This window comes from Alosa pseudoharengus, unplaced genomic scaffold, assembly GCF_046254945.1.
Source record: "Alosa pseudoharengus isolate Yale_2024_CS ecotype anadromous, Long Island Sound unplaced genomic scaffold, YU_APseudo_1.1 YU_APseudo_1.1_scf_24, whole genome shotgun sequence".
Lineage (NCBI taxonomy): Eukaryota > Metazoa > Chordata > Actinopteri > Clupeiformes > Clupeidae > Alosa > Alosa pseudoharengus.
The window spans coordinates 15,884,215-15,902,117 of record NW_027468689.1 but is presented as its reverse complement, the minus strand read 5'-3'; the positions used below and the strand labels follow the sequence as shown (position 1 = coordinate 15,902,117).

The 17,903-nt window shown below is 41.2% G+C and overlaps 3 protein-coding genes across 4 annotated transcripts; 1 reads left to right on the top strand and 2 right to left on the bottom strand.

Annotated features, from left to right (window-relative positions):
• The first annotated feature begins 268 nt into the window (after positions 1 to 268).
• LOC143142398 (tubulin beta-4 chain) lies at positions 269 to 3,596 on the top strand. The gene is made up of 4 exons (XM_076303257.1): positions 269 to 325; positions 2,085 to 2,193; positions 2,312 to 2,422; positions 2,539 to 3,596. Exons 1-4 carry the CDS (start codon positions 269 to 271, stop codon positions 3,594 to 3,596), a joined length of 1,335 nt encoding a protein of 444 aa, XP_076159372.1.
• Positions 3,597 to 3,802: 206 nt separating this feature from the next.
• Positions 3,803 to 12,020, bottom strand: retreg2 (reticulophagy regulator family member 2). The gene is made up of 9 exons (XM_076303256.1): positions 11,729 to 12,020; positions 11,072 to 11,175; positions 10,749 to 10,779; positions 10,422 to 10,551; positions 9,863 to 9,947; positions 9,061 to 9,198; positions 8,006 to 8,094; positions 7,538 to 7,673; positions 3,803 to 7,006 (listed from the first exon to the last, which is right to left on the bottom strand). Exons 1-9 carry the CDS (start codon positions 11,977 to 11,979, stop codon positions 6,186 to 6,188), a joined length of 1,785 nt encoding a protein of 594 aa, XP_076159371.1. The 5' UTR covers positions 11,980 to 12,020; the 3' UTR covers positions 3,803 to 6,185.
• Positions 12,021 to 12,618: 598 nt separating this feature from the next.
• Positions 12,619 to 17,857, bottom strand: prkag3a (protein kinase, AMP-activated, gamma 3a non-catalytic subunit). 2 transcript variants are annotated; one of them, XM_076303254.1, is made up of 12 exons: positions 17,494 to 17,857; positions 17,254 to 17,290; positions 16,961 to 17,094; positions 16,588 to 16,669; positions 16,420 to 16,478; positions 16,257 to 16,317; positions 15,782 to 15,836; positions 15,351 to 15,477; positions 15,095 to 15,260; positions 14,611 to 14,648; positions 14,047 to 14,193; positions 12,619 to 13,897 (listed from the first exon to the last, which is right to left on the bottom strand). In XM_076303254.1, the coding sequence occupies exons 1-12, from the start codon at positions 17,509 to 17,511 to the stop codon at positions 13,781 to 13,783; spliced, it is 1,041 nt and encodes a 346-aa protein (XP_076159369.1). In that variant the 5' UTR covers positions 17,512 to 17,857; the 3' UTR covers positions 12,619 to 13,780. The 2 variants fall into 2 exon arrangements, with proteins under 2 accessions (XP_076159369.1, XP_076159370.1); XM_076303255.1 differs by having other exon boundaries at positions 16,272 to 16,317.
• Between the last annotated feature and the right edge of the window lie 46 nt (positions 17,858 to 17,903).

The following is a 17,903-nucleotide window of genomic DNA, read 5'->3' as shown; positions in this document are numbered from 1 at the left end:
AGAAAGGTGGTTTACCGACTTTTCCTCAAATTTGCCGTCAGAAGTTCTCTTCTGTGAAGCTGCTCTCCCTCTATATGATGTAAATTGATTTCTGTGTACACCAAAGATTCTAGAGCGGAGCTCAGTTCTAGAATCTTTTGGTGCACACTGCACAGCGCACCCGACATTCTTTTCGAACGTTTCAAAGGACATTTGGCGGTTGAATCGGACAAGGCAGACAGTCTTTGTGATTCCTGAACACAGTTTAACATTTTTCGCACAATCCACAATGAGGGAGATTGTTCATTTGCAAGCCGGCCAGTGTGGGAATCAAATAGGCGCGAAGGTATGTATGATATCTGTAGAAACAAGTATGAATATTTATTGAGTTTATTGGCGGTGTGGCTAACATTAGCTTAGTGCCCTTGTTAGCATGCTAAAGTCAACTAGCAGTTATGCTAGCTAGTTCTAGATTATTTTTTTCAACGTTACTGAAGGTGCATTTTTCGAAATGTGGCTATTTTAGCTCTGAAAGATCCAGCAATGCAAACAGTAGTTCTAGCCACCTTTGTATGCTTGGTTTCCAAGCCAGTGAAGTTAAAGTTCTTCAGGTGAATACCAAGGGAAGTGACTGATTTTTTTTGTTGCATGCCATTGCATTCATGTTAGCTATAACGTTAGCAGCTAGTTGTCTATCTTAGCTAGGGCAACACATGACATTTCACTCTGGCAATACTTAATGCAGGGTTCCCACTCTAAGTCAAATCTAAAATTCCAGGTCTTTTTTTCCTGGCAAACGAATACTTAATACAAACGAATACTAAAATGAATGATGCATGGCCATTTCTTCACTGACAAAAGATTTCTGAGCAGTAGAGTAATGTTACGGTTGGAGTCGGAGCCTTTTTTAGAGCGGGAAATTAATAAATGGGCATTTAAAAAAAAAAAAAAAAACCTATAAGTGCTAACTATAACTAAGCTGTAACTTAGAGCTAATGGGAAAAGCTAACAACCCGATAAAACACCAATGCTGCATTGATTTATTTATATTAACGTTTTTTTGCAAGTACATTTTAAACTGTTATTCATAGATGCCAGCTAACTTAGCTCTAACGTTATGTCACTTCCAGGAGAGTGCCGCCATATTTTTGACCGGTCTCGTATATTTTGTCAGTGAACACAATGTATTTGAATGAATGACTTCTTGGAAAAAGTGCTATTATCGGTTGTAATCGTTATTTATTACCCTCGACTTCATTTTGTACTCTGCCGCAATCCTTCCCCATAGTCTACAGTGGGAATAGTGGTTAACGTTAGTAGCCTAATGTTCATTTATCTGCATTGTGCTGGCTAACGTTACACTCTCAAATGCATATCACGGGCAGAACAAAGAGTAGGAGGTTTATCATGATAGCAGGATTCTAAATTGATCAATTAATTGAAATATAACATTTACATGTCAGGTAACGTTAGCAGAACTTCTACTGTGATAGTGTAGCTATGCAATGCTATGCTATATGGTAGCACAACGTCCATGACTTAGTGAGTTTTAGAATAAACGAATATGAATATTACTATTTGAATAGTAGGCTATATCTCAAACGGTTAACTGATCATTTGATTATCCTTGCATACCAGTGCCTAGCAGCAGGCTAGTCTACGCCATAGCTAGATGGGTAAAGGACGCAAAAATACAAGTAATGCTATTACAGCCAACAGCACAGATAATCCAGGTGTACTGCACGATCTGATCGTGTGACTTTGCCTTAGGTAACACAGCGGTAACCATAGGAAATGAGAATGGTGTGATTGTTGGCTGTGGGCACAAACATGGCACGTGAAAGTTACAGTGACGTCATGTGACGCAAATTAATACAAAATTACCGGATATTCCCTGATTTACACTCCAAAATGATCAAATTCCCTGACTTTCCATATCTGGAATATATAATATCCAGAAATTCCACGACCAGTGGGAAACCTGTAAATGTAATGTTACCAATGCATTATGCAGTGCAATATGCCAGAGCATCATAGTTAATGTATCATCAAATACGGAGCAGTATGTCCCTCTGAGTGATTGTTAACTCACATTTTCATTTCAGTTTTGGGAGGTGATAAGTGATGAACATGGCATTGACCCTACTGGCACCTATCACGGAGACAGTGATCTACAACTGGAAAGAATAAATGTCTACTTCAATGAGGCAACTGGTAAGACAGCACAAAACAAGTTATGGTAGGATTCAAATGTTCAATCAGTGGTATATTACATAATCTAGAAACATTGATGGTTTACTGTAATATGGTTTCTTACATTCTGTGTTCCTAGGTGGGAAATATGTCCCTCGTGCCATCCTTGTGGATTTGGAGCCTGGAACAATGGATTCTGTCCGTTCAGGGCCATTTGGTCAAATCTTCCGGCCTGACAACTTTGTCTTTGGTATGACAGATTACTGTTCACACACCTGTTGAAAAGATGTGTATGATCAGTAATTCATTTTTCTCAGTGTTTTTAGTGCATGATTGTTATGGTACTTTATTTATTTTTATGTACAGGTCAGAGTGGCGCTGGAAACAACTGGGCAAAAGGTCATTACACAGAGGGAGCGGAACTAGTGGATTCTGTGCTAGATGTTGTCAGGAAGGAAGCAGAGAGCTGCGACTGTCTACAGGGATTCCAGCTTACGCATTCTTTAGGTGGTGGCACAGGATCAGGCATGGGAACTTTGTTGATTAGCAAGATTCGTGAGGAGTACCCAGACCGCATCATGAATACCTTTAGCGTAGTTCCCTCCCCTAAAGTATCAGATACAGTGGTAGAGCCTTATAATGCAACCTTGTCTGTCCATCAGTTAGTTGAGAATACAGATGAAACATACTGCATTGACAATGAAGCCCTGTATGATATCTGTTTCCGCACCCTGAAGCTAACCACTCCCACGTACGGCGACCTCAACCATTTGGTTTCTGCTACTATGAGTGGTGTCACCACCTGCCTTCGTTTCCCAGGACAGCTGAATGCAGATCTTCGCAAGCTGGCAGTAAACATGGTACCCTTTCCCCGTCTGCACTTCTTTATGCCTGGTTTTGCTCCCCTCACCAGCCGTGGCAGCCAGCAGTACCGTGCCCTCACCGTGCCTGAACTCACCCAGCAGATGTTCGACGCCAAGAACATGATGGCTGCTTGCGACCCTCGTCACGGACGCTACCTGACGGTGGCAGCCATCTTCCGTGGCCGCATGTCCATGAAGGAGGTGGATGAGCAGATGTTGAATGTCCAGAACAAGAACAGCAGCTACTTTGTCGAGTGGATCCCCAATAACGTGAAGACGGCTGTTTGTGACATTCCACCTCGGGGGCTCAAGATGTCCGCCACATTCATTGGTAACAGCACAGCCATTCAAGAGCTGTTCAAACGCATCTCGGAGCAGTTCACAGCCATGTTCCGCCGCAAGGCCTTCTTGCACTGGTACACCGGAGAGGGCATGGATGAGATGGAGTTCACAGAGGCCGAGAGCAACATGAACGACCTGGTTTCTGAGTACCAGCAGTACCAGGACGCCACTGCCGAGGAGGAGGGCGAGTTTGAGGAGGGTGAAGAGGACATCGAGTGAAGATTAAAAAGCTTCTCTCATTCTTCCGACTGATTATTTGATTGTTCCGATTGTTCTCTTTGATTGTTTTATGTTCCCTTGTGTATGTGTTCACTTTGTATTAAAACTCGAGAAACCACTTTTTGGAATCTGCTCTTTGTCATCAATCTAGGCTCATGTGGGAATAGTTTTGTTTCACAGAATTGATTTCAAAGAAGAGATTCATCTGAATATTTAAGAGCCTTTATAGGTCAAGAAGCAGTAAAAGCATGAGCAAACACATACATTTCTATAGTACAGAACATGACAGTTGAAAATTTGCTTTTGAAAAACATACTGTAGTTTTTTCAGTTGATTTTACATACTCATGTACATTAAGTAGTTTTAACATTCTCTTGAATATGAATATAAACCAAAGCATCTCCCATGTAGAATGTCCAATTGGCAGTCTTAATATCATCTAAGGAACATGTGATAACCTTTTCTGTGAAGGGTGGCATGTTGTGAACATTACAAAAGTTATCTTGAACTTAAAATGTTACTTTTAGTTTCACTCGTAAAATCAAGTTGGGTTATTCATAGTCAATTATAGCAATGACGTGCTTTTGAGTGGTCATTCTTCCATTAAAATAATCATAGCTTGAAATATATAATAAACATAATTTGTTGAAGGCAAACCAAAGCACTGATATCCAATATATAGGGGTTGTACAAAATGCCTGTCAGATCACATGATCTAGGAATGAACAGAGGTATATGAATATGTCTACTGTTAACCAACCCATGCTTGACTCAAAAGGCCTTCAATACAGCTCCATGAACAAAAAGCAAACACAAACCACAGTGGTGTACATAAATGCTTTTTCCAACCCCAATATCATGCACAGTGGACCATAGGAATGGAACCCAGAACAGGACATAAAATTAAGAAGCACTTTAATTCATGATGAATAGAAAACTAACATCAAGATGAATGACAACAATGCTTAATTTAATTGTACTATTCCACATCTCTGAAGGGGCTAAAGGCAGGTCAAAACGTGCCTCTACTTTGATGGGATTATGATTGAAACCTGATTGTATCCAATGTTCTTTCCAACTGTTAAGCCATTAGTGACAAGCTCACGTCAGTAAACATGATTAGGACGTGTGTGTGTGGGGTTGGGGCAGGCATTGGAACACTGTACATATATTTGCCAGTTAAGTATGATTATTATTTTTGTTTTGAAATAAGATTATACTGCAACAACAAAACAGTAATCTTGCTCTTGTTTAAGTGCTATAGGAGATGCATACAGAGCACAAACTGTAAGTCTACTGCAAAATGCCCCTCCCCCATCTGCTCTTATTTGGCAGTTGATGGCGAGGGATTGTCAGTTATCTGTCAATTCACACCACTGTCTTCCATGCAAAGCAAACAAGACTATGTTCAAACTGTGCAAGTCTAGTTTTAATAATGACAGCCAAATGTTGGTATGATGTCCTGAAAAAAAAAAATAATAAAAAAAAGGTTTGGGAGGGTTGTCTTCCTCTTACTAAAGTACACTGACCACACCTTTTAAATAAAACATCCCAATATGACCTTAGGGATAAAATAAAATATATGTGTATACATTTATATACCATAATTGTATTGATATATTCCTCTGTATATTTATATTATTTCAGCTCTATTAAAACAAACAAACAAAAAAAACACATTAAAAATGTTAACATTGTAACATCAGGGATCCAATTCCATTTCAGTGAGCACCAATCACACCTCATCACTCACACATGATCACTTCAGTTTTCTTGTCTTGTTCCCCAGTTTAGTATTTATGAACCCCTATTCATCAGCTCAGAATCAAAACCAGATAAAAAAGGACAACCGTCAGGATAAAACAAGAAAAGACTGGTTCAATGCCACATACTTCCAACCTGAGACAATCAGGCCACAGTGTTGTTTAAAAAAACAACTAACTGCAAAGATGATGATGTTCATTCTGAGGGGGCTTTGGAAACCCCTGAAATTATACGCTTCTATCTGTGTTCTGAGTAGTTATGAGATTTTGAGCTTCAAAGTTTTAGAATTCCATAGTTATACTGATAGGTTGAACAAGCCGAACAACACCTGACCTCATCTTATTAAGTTGTCACAGAATAAGAATATTGTTAGAAGTTGTCACAGAATAAGAATATAACTCAATTTTGATAAAAAATGTCAGATAGAACCTTATAATTCTAAGGGGGCAGCAACCGGCAAGTTCTGGTTCCAATCCTGCACAATGAACATCAACATGACGCTACCAGTGAAGAGCTGAAATTTTTGAAACAATGGGGCACCTCAAGAGCACACAAAACGTAAAATGGGCCACTCATTGAATGTCTTCATAATACAGACCCAGGTCAGTCACAGTGATTTCCCACTTTCAAAACCACACACACGAGCACACACACACACACACACACACACACACAAAGGACTAACTGACTGTGCCTGATCTATAGACCCCATCTGTAAGTGTATACGTTGGTATATATGGTGTATCTACATAAAACTATAAATAAAAGGAGCATTTTAGTACAGGCAAGAAGGGTGAACAGGGGATCGTGGGATGGCATAGGAAGCTAGGACATTTGAGGGTGCTGATCGCCACTGGCTGGTGTGTCTGGCGTTGTGGAGGCTGTTGTACCCACACCCTGTCCGTCAAGGCCCAAATCCAAGCCTTCGTCCATCATCTCCAGTTCGCTTTGGTCCAGAAGCTCAAAGTCCTCCTCCTCGGCCGGCATGAGCGTGACGTCCGGCAGTTCTTCTGCGCTGGCTTCACCGGTCACATCCTCCTCTTCCTCCTCACCACTGATAGGGGCTGTGTGGTGGTGGAGGGCAGAAGAGGCGGCGGTGGTGGTGGCTGCACTGTCAGGGGTTTCCAGGGTGGACTCCATGGGGCATGGGGGCATTTCGGTGGGCATGAACTCCTCCATGCACGGCGCCTCCATGGCCTCAGTGGTGCGCAGCAGGGCCGACAGTGTGTTCTGGACCACGGTTGAGATGGCCGTGCTCACAATCTCCTCGCTCAACGCCTCCAGGGAGCGGCTGGGGCCAGGAGCCTCTGGGGTCACCTCTCCTTCATCGCCAACTTCCTCTTCCTCTTCTTTCACCGATCCGACCGCAGCGGCCTGGCTAGTGCCGGCCAGCTTGCCGTGCCCGTTAAAGTGGGTGTTGACGAAATGGAGAGGGGACGCTAAATGTTGGAGGAGCAGGCTGGCGGCGCTTTGGTAGTCCGTCTCTGAATGTTCTACCGTGGAACTCTCTGCCGGTGCGGAGGCACCCAGGGGGAAGTGGAACAAACCGTGCTCCAAGGAAGGGAACTCGTCCACAGAAGGGAACTCTGGAAGATCTCTAGAGAATGTTTCCTCTGGTTCACTATTCATGCTCTGCCTGTCCAGGTCTGTGGGGCAAATTTCACAATGTTTCACATCATAGTCATATTTTACAGGGCCAGTTTCTGACACAAATTAAGACTAATCCTAAATTAAATGTTTATGTTCATTGAATGCCTTAACTGAAGTTCTCATTTCTTGGAATAAGGTTAATCCATGTACGAAAAATCAGACCCTAATGTTTTAACACATTCGTCAAGAATTTCAAAGAGATTATACACTTAAGAAACATTAGGTAAAGACTACAATAAATGTATGATGCAATCTGTACTGGACTCATAATGCAGGTGTTATACATTTTAACACAGAATGTACCACTTAATGTATTTCCAACATCACACTACAAATATTACAAATATTTGCACAGTGAACTCCACCGCACCACAATGTGTTAACGCCACATCAAAGCAATGTGGCCATAGTGTACAGTTCAGAGATTTTGTTTATCAGCATATAACTGGGGCTGCTGAATAACTACTACATAGTTACCATAGACTACACTGCTGCTGTCATGATATGGTTTTTATAACATTTCTTACCTTCAGAGACGTCGGTCAGCTGTGGGGTGGTGGCTCTGGACACAGAGAATCCACCACTCTCTAGGATACTCGCCTCCTCGTCAGACAGCTCCGAGTCTGTGATGGCCATGGCCAATGCTGTGGTCTTCACATCCACCTACATCAAAGGAGACGGCAACCAATCAGAGAAGAATTCCAATCCAATAGGCCAATGAGCTCCCATTCATCTGTGAAGGTTAATATTAAGGCCACATCCCTATGTCCAATCTGTTTTGGAGACATCAAACTCCATGACCTACCAACCAACGAGCTTGAGTTATTATACATTTAGTTTGACAATAACACAGACGGAGTCGGTTCCCCGACTCTTTCCACCATTCTAGTCATGCGGACGCCTGGCTAATCTCATCATATCTCATGTCATGTCCCTGACTACTGCTGTTGCCAATGGCCCAGTGCAGCGTGGGAAAAGGCAGCCTCAGCGCTCACCGTCGGAGCGAAGCAGGAGAGCTCCTCCTCGCTCTCGCTCTCCGTCTCAGCTCGCGGCTCATCGCCCTCCTCAGACTCCTTCTTTACCTCTGTGGAAACACACGCAGACACACACAAATAGGGACTTCAGATACACACGCACACATAAACAGATGAAAGTTGCATAGGTATACCCATCTGTGGCAAGCATACACTAATCTATCAGCATTTACCAACATCTAATACACACACACACACACAGTATAGCACAACTTAGACACACATTCACTATTTCAATGCATTTGAATCCAATTCACTGGCCTCAGTTGTGGCACACTAAAATCACAAACTGCATGGAGAGAAATGGTTTCCATAGCAACAATGTTTAAGCAACAGTCAAGATCAGGAGCAGACAGACACAATGCTCTGGTGAGGCAGGGGACCTCTGCCACTTAATACGTTGAGTCTTTGACTGGCAATCTCACTTCACAGATTAGACATAAAAAATGAACGCTAATATCAAATATTAACATAGAAAACAATGAAGGAAGTACCAATGTGGTGCCAAAGTTAATACCCGCAGTAGGTAAGCAGGTTTCAGATAATGAGAAATCTGTATTTTAAAAATTGTATTAAGCAAAGGTTCCTGCCTGACGCCATAATATGTAGCCTGTGAATTATATCTAGCGACACAGATATTTTTATAGTAATTAAATATGGTAATCATAATATATAATAATAATAATAATAATAATAATAATAAATTTTATTTATAATGCACTTTTCATCATACAGAAGATCTCAAAGTCATGATCAAAATCATGATGTGATTACAATGTGTGTGTGTTTGTGTGAGCCTGATTATCAGTCACTTTTTGTTTACCAACTGCTGACAAGCGAGCTACAATGAATCCAGAAGCCAGAACAAATAAAGCAATGACGGAAGTTGCACAGCTTACTGAAACCCATAATGCTCAGCCTCATTATGCACTAACTGTATAAGCCGCTGCAGGGCACAGAATCAAAGGGGATGGGCCAAAATGAAAGTGTCGACTCTGTTTAGGGGGGAGACTCACTGCGCTTGTCGTGTTTGCGATGCTGGGTGTCCCCCTTCATGCTGTAGTCCAACTTCATTAGAATGGGCTCCAGGCCAGTGTACATCCTCTGGATCAGCTCGTGATACACAACCAGTGGCCAAAGCAACACACTCAACACTAGGTACAGTAATCACACACACACACACACACACAATGTTTAAACTCAGCAGACAGTTTCACCAAATCATTTTACTATACACTCAAGATATTTATTTTTATTAGCACATGTTCATCTTGCATACTGAACCCATGTGGTGGCCACTGCTTTTAGCATTTTAAATTCATTCTGAAAAAGGTAACTGTCATTCTCCTGCCTTTTGGAGTGTTGGTCAATGCTGGACGAAGGAGAGGAGTCTTTGAAGTGGGTTAATAAGAACACTGTGTACATAAACAGCTGTGCAGTCTTATCCGTGTGCGGTTCATGTGGAGACAGGTTTCCATGCCGACACACCCCGCAACGCAACTGATAAACATAATCAATACTAGGATGACCCAGATCAGCGGAGTCAAACCAACATCAGGTGCATTTCAGACAGGGCCAGGATGACATAGCAAGGTCACGGTCAGCTGTGGCTGATAAGTGGCTAATTCCAGTGTCAACTAAGAAATGGGTCAGGAAACTCAGCCACAAATGCAAAGTTCAAACAATGTGTGACTGGCAAGTTTTTTTTACCACAAACTAACAAAGTTATCATGACAGGCGTGAGGGTCAGTGCCTCAGTTGTCAGTTTTCCTTTGAGAATGTGTCAGTGGAATGTTGTTGATTGGAGGATGAACTTACCGATGATGTAAGAAATCATAATTCCTGGAACATAGTGACCAACCATAGCCAAAACTAAACAGCCGCAGCACATCATGGCACAGAACTGGAGGGCAAAAAAAAAAACATATTACATACAATATATCTAGCACTAGGAAGATATATTACATACATTCACAAACTTATGACTACACTATTGCTGTTCCCAAAACTATATCTTCTCAGATTAATATGCCGGCCAACCTAGTGAGCAGCATGTCATATTTTATATATATATATATATATATATATATATATATATTACATACATTCACAAACTTATGACTACACTATTGCTGTTCCCAAAACTATACCTTCTCAGATTAATATGCCGGCCAACCTACTGAGCAACATGTGAATATGCAAGGTAGCCCCTAAAAGACCATGTAACTGTTAGCTTTCATAACCACCACAGGGTTAATACTGTACATTTGAATATCTCTGTGCTTGCACATATGAGCATATATGTGTGCGTAAGAGTAGTCGTGGGTGAAAGTAGTGTACTCAAGCAAGGCAAGCAACATTTGTGCTGAAACTTTACCTTGCCATGGTTTTGCTGTTTGAACTGGAGCATCTCCTGGATGTAGAGGCTGCAAGTCAGGTAACTCTCTGCCAGGTGATGGCTAAGTTCGGCCACGCTCAAAAGACGAGGTTGCACAGTCATGGTCTCCCTAGAAGGTCCCACAACGCAGGTCATGTCATGTAATCTCCTCAAGGCAATATATGTAATTTAATCAGAACTAAGACAGCAGGCCAGAAACATAATTTAGAATTGATCACAGAAACGTTTCGCGTTGCATTGTTGTACTGGAGTTGTGCCTAGGTTGCTCAGCCTACTGGTATGCAAATGTTTACTCTAGATAAATACCTTTCAACAGTGGCAGCCTCGGGATTCCGGACTGTATGGACAAAAAAGGACACAAAGGGACAGGGAAATTATTCAAAGCATAGGCAAACCATTTTTATACGCACTACTGTAATTTGACACCAATATCATGTCAATTTTAGAGCCATGCTAAATACTGGGAAATATTGCAAACCCTACATAAGATTTGCAGGATTGTCGTGATAATCCTGCAATAATATTATAGTGTTAGTGTATCACAGTAAAAATCACAATATAGTGCTATCAAGAGACACACCACATTTATGACCATTTCAGAATACAGTACAGTAATAGAGGAAACATACCAGTCATTTTTGGGAGTTTATATTTCCATCTTTCCAGGAGTATGAGACCAAGGAGAGAGACACTCAAAAGAAATAGCGGACGTAAAGAGGTGGACGACAAGAGCCTACAAAGGTACACATGGATACAAACAAACCAAATCAATTCCAAATCATGTGGACTTTGATTACGTTCCAATATTCCAAAAAATCTCTGGCAAAGCAGACTGCTGCGATGTTTTCAATTACCCAGTTAACGATATGCACAAGTCTGGTCACATGTAATACGTTTTGGGGAGCAAACATGACATGCCATATATTTTATTACAGTCATACAGACAATTCCAGTCATTATAACATACAAAAAATAGGCAAGCACAATGTTTTGTTACAATAAAATAAACTAGTGTCGAGGCGGAGAACTTCGACCTGGCTTGCCAAAACCTTCGCTTGCAAGATTGCTAGCTATCGGTAGCTCACGAAACAGATGAGCTCACAGTGTGAGAGAGCTAGCTGTTTGGCAAGCTAACAATAATTAGCTTCTCGCTATATTACAGGGATTATCGTTCGTTTACTGTCACAGATTAATAGGCACATGTTGTGCAACTTTCTTCCTTTGAAACATAATACAGATAAAGTTATTCATAAATATGATATATTTATCTGTCGTTTAGTTCTTACCAGAACATGGTGTTAAGCGTGAGGGCAGCAATGATGCTGTACAAGGGCCTCTCCCAGACAAGTAGCCTCTGCACCCACAACACCACGGGCTCATACTGCGACAACCAGCCCTGGAGCCGTTCACGAAGTCGCACTAGCTCCGGGTTCCCATCTCCGCAAGGTTGGTCAGATCCCCCGCCTGGGAACAAGGCCTCAAGACCGACCGAAGAGGAGGAAACGGAGGGGCGTCTGGCCTCCTCCTCGCTCGCCATCTTTTCCCCACTTTGTTATGTTGTTGTGCAGATCACGGGGTATGGTAAGGTGGATCCGTCAAAGGATTAGAAAAAAACGCAAGAAGCGATATTACAGGCTCACGATGTCACGTGTCTCTTGTTTACGGCTAAGTAGGCTACCGTTCTTACTGTAATTTTAGTGACCTCTTCTGGACAAACAGGGGCTGTCAAGTTTTCCTCAGGGATTCAGTTACACGGTTAGACCGTGCCTATATCCTAGGCCAGTGGTTTTCAAAGTGGGGGCCTCAGCAAGTTGGAAGGAAAAATAAAAGCAACAAATAAATACATTTGAAAATTTTAAAATATACTTATTACTAGGTTGTTATACAATGCCATTATAATAATGTGTCACATATCTGAACATTATATTTTCCATGATAATGACTGGGAATAATAGTAGAGTGATAGCTCTCAAATAGCAGAAAGCCACAAATACAATTTTTACACACTGTATGCTCCATCGCGAAGTGTTTGTGACTAAAATAATGATTAGCTTAATGTATTTTTACATTTGCCGTAGTATTCTCGATGGGTTTAATAACACTGTCCTAGGCCTACAATGTCTTTCATTCTGTAAATAGAAAACAGGCTGACGAAATATTTTAGAAAAATATTTATTAGAAAAACATAATAATGTAGTGGCATAACAATATCGCATAACAAAACAGGGTAATAGTCAATTTGATCCACTGAGACAGATTTAATAAGATGATTGATTATACTGTCTTTTGGATCTTGACAGGTTAATTGTTATTGGATCTTCCTTCTGTATTGGGAAAATAGGCCTAATATGAGCAAATAAAAGCACACACAAATGCTTATTAAAACTTAAAAAGTGCTGCCTTCAATCTCTTGAAATTATCTTCCCATCTCCTTCCATCAGTCATGGAGCCGTTCAAAAGATGTCAACTTGTCTTACTTGCAGGCAATATCTAAAGATAACAACCAGATTGGCGTAAATGAATGAATGAATGCCTTAAATTCACATTTAGAAGTGCATGATTTAAATGTTAAGGTAATTGACAATGAATGGATATCATCAATGTTACAGTCATTTGAGATGTTAAACATGCTACAAGACAAGCCTAGGAGATTTCCTACCCCCTTCTAATCATACAACAACCTTTACTGGAAAGTCCCGCTTCATTAAATGGGTAAACAAAAAAGGTTGGATGACATTTGAGGAAAAACAGCATGGCCAATGTAAGTGTGTTTACTTTTTGTCCGTTGGGGAAAATGGCTGTGGGAGACTTGGCAGACTTTGTAGGTCAGTGAGCCTTGTAAATCTACTGTGTTCTTGCTGTTTGAGTTTCTGCCATGCATGCAACATAAAGATGTCTTTAATCAGTCCAGTTGAGTACACAATGGATCCCATACAAGTCAGAACCTGGGAAAAGCCTAGAATATTTTTGTTGTTTGTTTAGCAATAATGCTCTTCATTATACTGAACTGTGTGTGATACTGCTGATTTGCAACTGTACAACTCTTCCAGTGTAAATCCTCTTCAATTAAATAGTTGTAAAGGTGAACTTGAACTGCCAAGAGAACCAACATACATTTGCATACACACAATAGTTACCTGCAAACAAAATGCAAAGACAAACAAAGGTTGCAAATATAAGAAAAAAGTTGCAAATGGAAAACACCTGGACTCCCATGTTCTGACTGGAAACAGACCTAAGGGGGAAAAGAAGGTGGTACTACAGGGTGGGGGAGCCTACCTGGGGTAGGGGAGGGGCAGTTAGGTGGAGGTTGAAAGGCGAGTAATTCCAACCAGAGGTTACGAGCAAAGAGCATCAATACCTGCTGGGGTTAAGACCATGGCCTGAAGCAGGTCAGAGAGAGAGATTATGCCCCTCACCACATCTTCCCTGTCCACCAGCACCAGCCGATGAACCTACATAGAGAGAGAGAGCGTGATTGAAGTCACAGGTTTATAATAATAATAATAATTAATATCACTAATAACAGAAAAGTTAAGAAAACATGTTCTCACAATGAGGAATCTAATAAAAGACAGATAGAAGTTGTTCTGCCATTTCTGACCTCTGCTCTAACAATTCTGTCGATGATCGTCTCAAGGGTCTCATGGCCATAGCACTTCATGACCCCCTCTAGAAAACAAGTCCTCCTCCGCACAGCCTCCCGCATGGTCATGTTGAGATTGTTGTATGTCTTCTGTGCTGCAAGATTCTATTCAAGTGCAACAGCGTGGAAGCCAAAAAAATAAAGGAAGAAATGAACCAATTTAATGAAAGCTTTTTCAACATCTACAACACCGTTGATTAAAAGTCCCACTGTAAGATAACTTAAGCTAGAGACTGTGAAATTGAATTGAAATCTAACTGCATGAATATGAAAACATGAATCATTTTGATTGTGAGCCAAGATATTTAACTGTCCTGGTCTACACAAAAAAGACCAGACCAGATTCCAGAGACAAAGTTTCTAAGGACAAAATTGTTGATACTTTTTAACTTTTCTTTAACAGACAAATTGCTCCCAATCATAATGGGACACAGGTGGATTGTGCGTATGGGCCTAAGCAGATCTGGTTTATGTACAATGTACCCTCAAGAAACACAAATGCTCTACTTCTGTCGTACTTACAATCACATCAAACCTGGAGTAGAGAGCCACCACCTTTCCTAAACAGAGACAGACAGTACTTTTGTAAATAAAAACACCTTCTTTTTTCAAAACAATATATTTTTACCTGGATTTTTTAAACTTCAGCTAAAACATATGCTTATAGATATAAATGCATGCTATATGTAACTCTTCCAACCCACTTCCAGGTATTCTATACGGAACATGGTTACAGAAATAACTCTGGAGCATGTGATAAGTGCAGTTGGCCAGATAGTAGGTCAGGCCATGATTCCAAGTAGGTGGTTTAGAAACAAACCTAGGTAAGATAACCCAGAGGAAGTTGTAAACCTGATAATAGAATATCCCAGGGTCTTCAATCTCTAAACTTAATAAAGCCAAAGGGCTCTTTGGAGGAGGAGGTTTACCACTTCCTCTGGGATAACTTACCCAGGTTTGTCATTTAACCACCTACTTGGAATACACACCAGGTTTTTAAGCACACCTTTGCTGTCAACAACTGGCAGGGCAGACACCCTCCGATCCACGAAAACAGACAAGGCGTCGTAAATCGTGGCAGTCTCTTGCACAGTGGCTATCTCTTTGAAAGTCCCGATGCCAACTTCATCTATGGTTTTCTGCAAGAACCCAGGCTTTGGTATCTTGTCTCCCTATGTGACAGGAAAATGAAATGCCTCCATCATCAAATCATATTAAAAAAACAAATCAATCTACCAAATGGTTAATGGTATGGTTCTTACAAATATGTGAAGGAATTTGAGGATGCGCTTGTGTGTCAGAATGTGTAGCACATTTCCTGACTTGGGGTCAATGACAGGTAGTCGGTGGATCTTGTGCTTCAGCAGAGAGTAGATGGCGTCGAAGAGACTACAGGAAGAGGGGGTGAGACTGACCATCACTATGATTCTTTACCAACCACAGCAGTTAATGACAGTCCACAGTCTAGTTTGATGACATTTCTGAGACAGAGCACATGTACTGTATATGTGTACTGTATATGCTATTTGTCACATGAGAGTGAGTGCAAACCAGTTCAGCTATGTAAGCTACAGTACAAGGCTAGTCAGTATATCAACATGGTGTTGTTTTATGTTTATATTGGCAAAAGACCAATAAAGTCACTCGATGGAGTCTTGCTATTAAAAGGACTTGCCACTCAGCTGGTAAGTACCTGGCATCAGGTGTGATACTGATCAGACAGCGGTTACAACACTGAAGATAAACGTCTGGCAAGGAGACAGAAGAATTACACAGTGAGACACTAAGGGCACAGCTCACATGGGATTTCCCCAAAGCTACTCTGGGCATAAAATAAACATTGACTGAGACAGGGCCAAACTTAGCGTGTGAAAATTCCCCACCCTAACTCTTACATGCTATACTGAATGCATAAAAGCAAGAAAATTAAAAATAGAGTACAAGATGCTTTGAGGATGCAAGCCAGCATGAAAGCTCTAATGATAATGATAAATAGATGCTAGGTTGTAACACATTACTAACTAATGCATTCTAAAAACTAGTCATTCATGCCATTCACAGAGACAAGAATAGGAATCCAAAACATGGGTGAGATCACAGATCTTGGTATCATGCGGTAAGTATTTGTAATTGTCCAAAAGGGCCCATTCGTTCTCCGGTTCATTTACTTTGAGATGAATCACCTCTCCAAGTCTCAATCTTGTGTTCCTCCAGCTCGTAGATCTGAACCTACAAGACACAGTGACCAACATGACCAGGTTTCCCTGTTTGTAACAGCTTTAAAATGTCCCTGCAAAACACTTTGCTCATATGGAAGTATAGGGTGCATACCAAGGGAGATTTGTAGTAGCGGTGAAGAATGTTGATAAAATCTGTGATGGTGAGCATACCTGTCAAGACAACAGGTGAGAAGCTGGGGATGAGGTCATAGACAGAGAGGTATGCACACACCATTTCTACATGTTTTTCCACTGGTGCACGAATAGTCATTGAGCCTACCTACAAATCTTTGCAACTTGTTGTCCCATAGGGGAGCAGCCCTTAAGCCATTTGCCACTAAAGCAAAGAATGCCTTCTTCACCTGTACATAAAGAGCACATCACATTTTTTTAAGGGCATTGATAGAGTGTCAGATACTGCAGGAGAAACTGGGCAATGTTATGCATGTCAGGAATGTGTTTCATATTTATGTTCCACAACAATGAGTGACACAACATTAGTCACCTTGTAACTTAATGTCTGTTTAGTTTCGTTTCTAGTACTTATAGTAAAATATGTATCAGGCAATGTATGTGTGTATGTCTGTAAGAAAAATATTTTAAATTGTTACTTCTTAAAAAGCTTAAGGTGAAGAAAGGTATGCAAGCCTCACCTGAAGTGTGGTGTCAAATATGACTAGTTTACAACTTGTTGGCATGGCATCATAGCAACAGTGTTTCTTCATGAAGTTCATGTATATCTCTGCATCAGCATCAGTGGCTGAGCAGAATGTCAGAGGATGGAGGACTTGTGTCAAATATACCAGTGATATCCAGAACAAGCAGAGTTCAAGATTAGCTTCAAACACATTAACATATCGTATGGCTACTTAACTCATAATCTCTTGATCAATATTCAAAGTCATAGTTTTAACGAATATTTTAATGTTAAGTGTGAAATGGTTACCTGCGTCGATCTTGGGAGGTTCATCTTGCGATGCTGCCTGAACCAGGAGACAATTATCATTAGGCCAGCAACTCCGGCATATAGGCTATTTACGCACTCTTCTATTGGTAGCCTATGCTACTCGACTAACCTATAGACAGCGCAAGAAATAGAAAGGGAGCTATAGGAGTTTGGCACGATTCTAGTGATCACGGAGACACCATTACATATTCTAACATGCATTTTACCGCAGTGTCCTACCTGTTTGACCATTTCCATGCTAGGAACGCGTCCTGTGGAAATCCGGTTCCCCTGTCGATGCAGCCGAGTCTACTCTATGACCATGCCAGTCTCGTACAGGCTAGAGTAGCGGTCTAAATTAGGAATCTCAGGATGGAATGTACGTGTCGACGTGAATTACAGTGCTAAGAAAGCCAGTATTTTAGTGCCATACACAGGACGTCGCAGGGTTAAAAGACAGATGGCATTCGAAGATTCAAGTAAACAACGATGTCGAAAAGAGTCGTGAAGTTGTCCCCTTGACATAGAGCGTTCGGGTGTTGGACGCGCCTCCAGGTTGATCTATATTTGGTTACTGTGCTCTGAGAAATATGCGGTTTAAGATAGCCTATCCCTCCCTCCTGAGGGACTCTATCGGGAAAATAATGTCA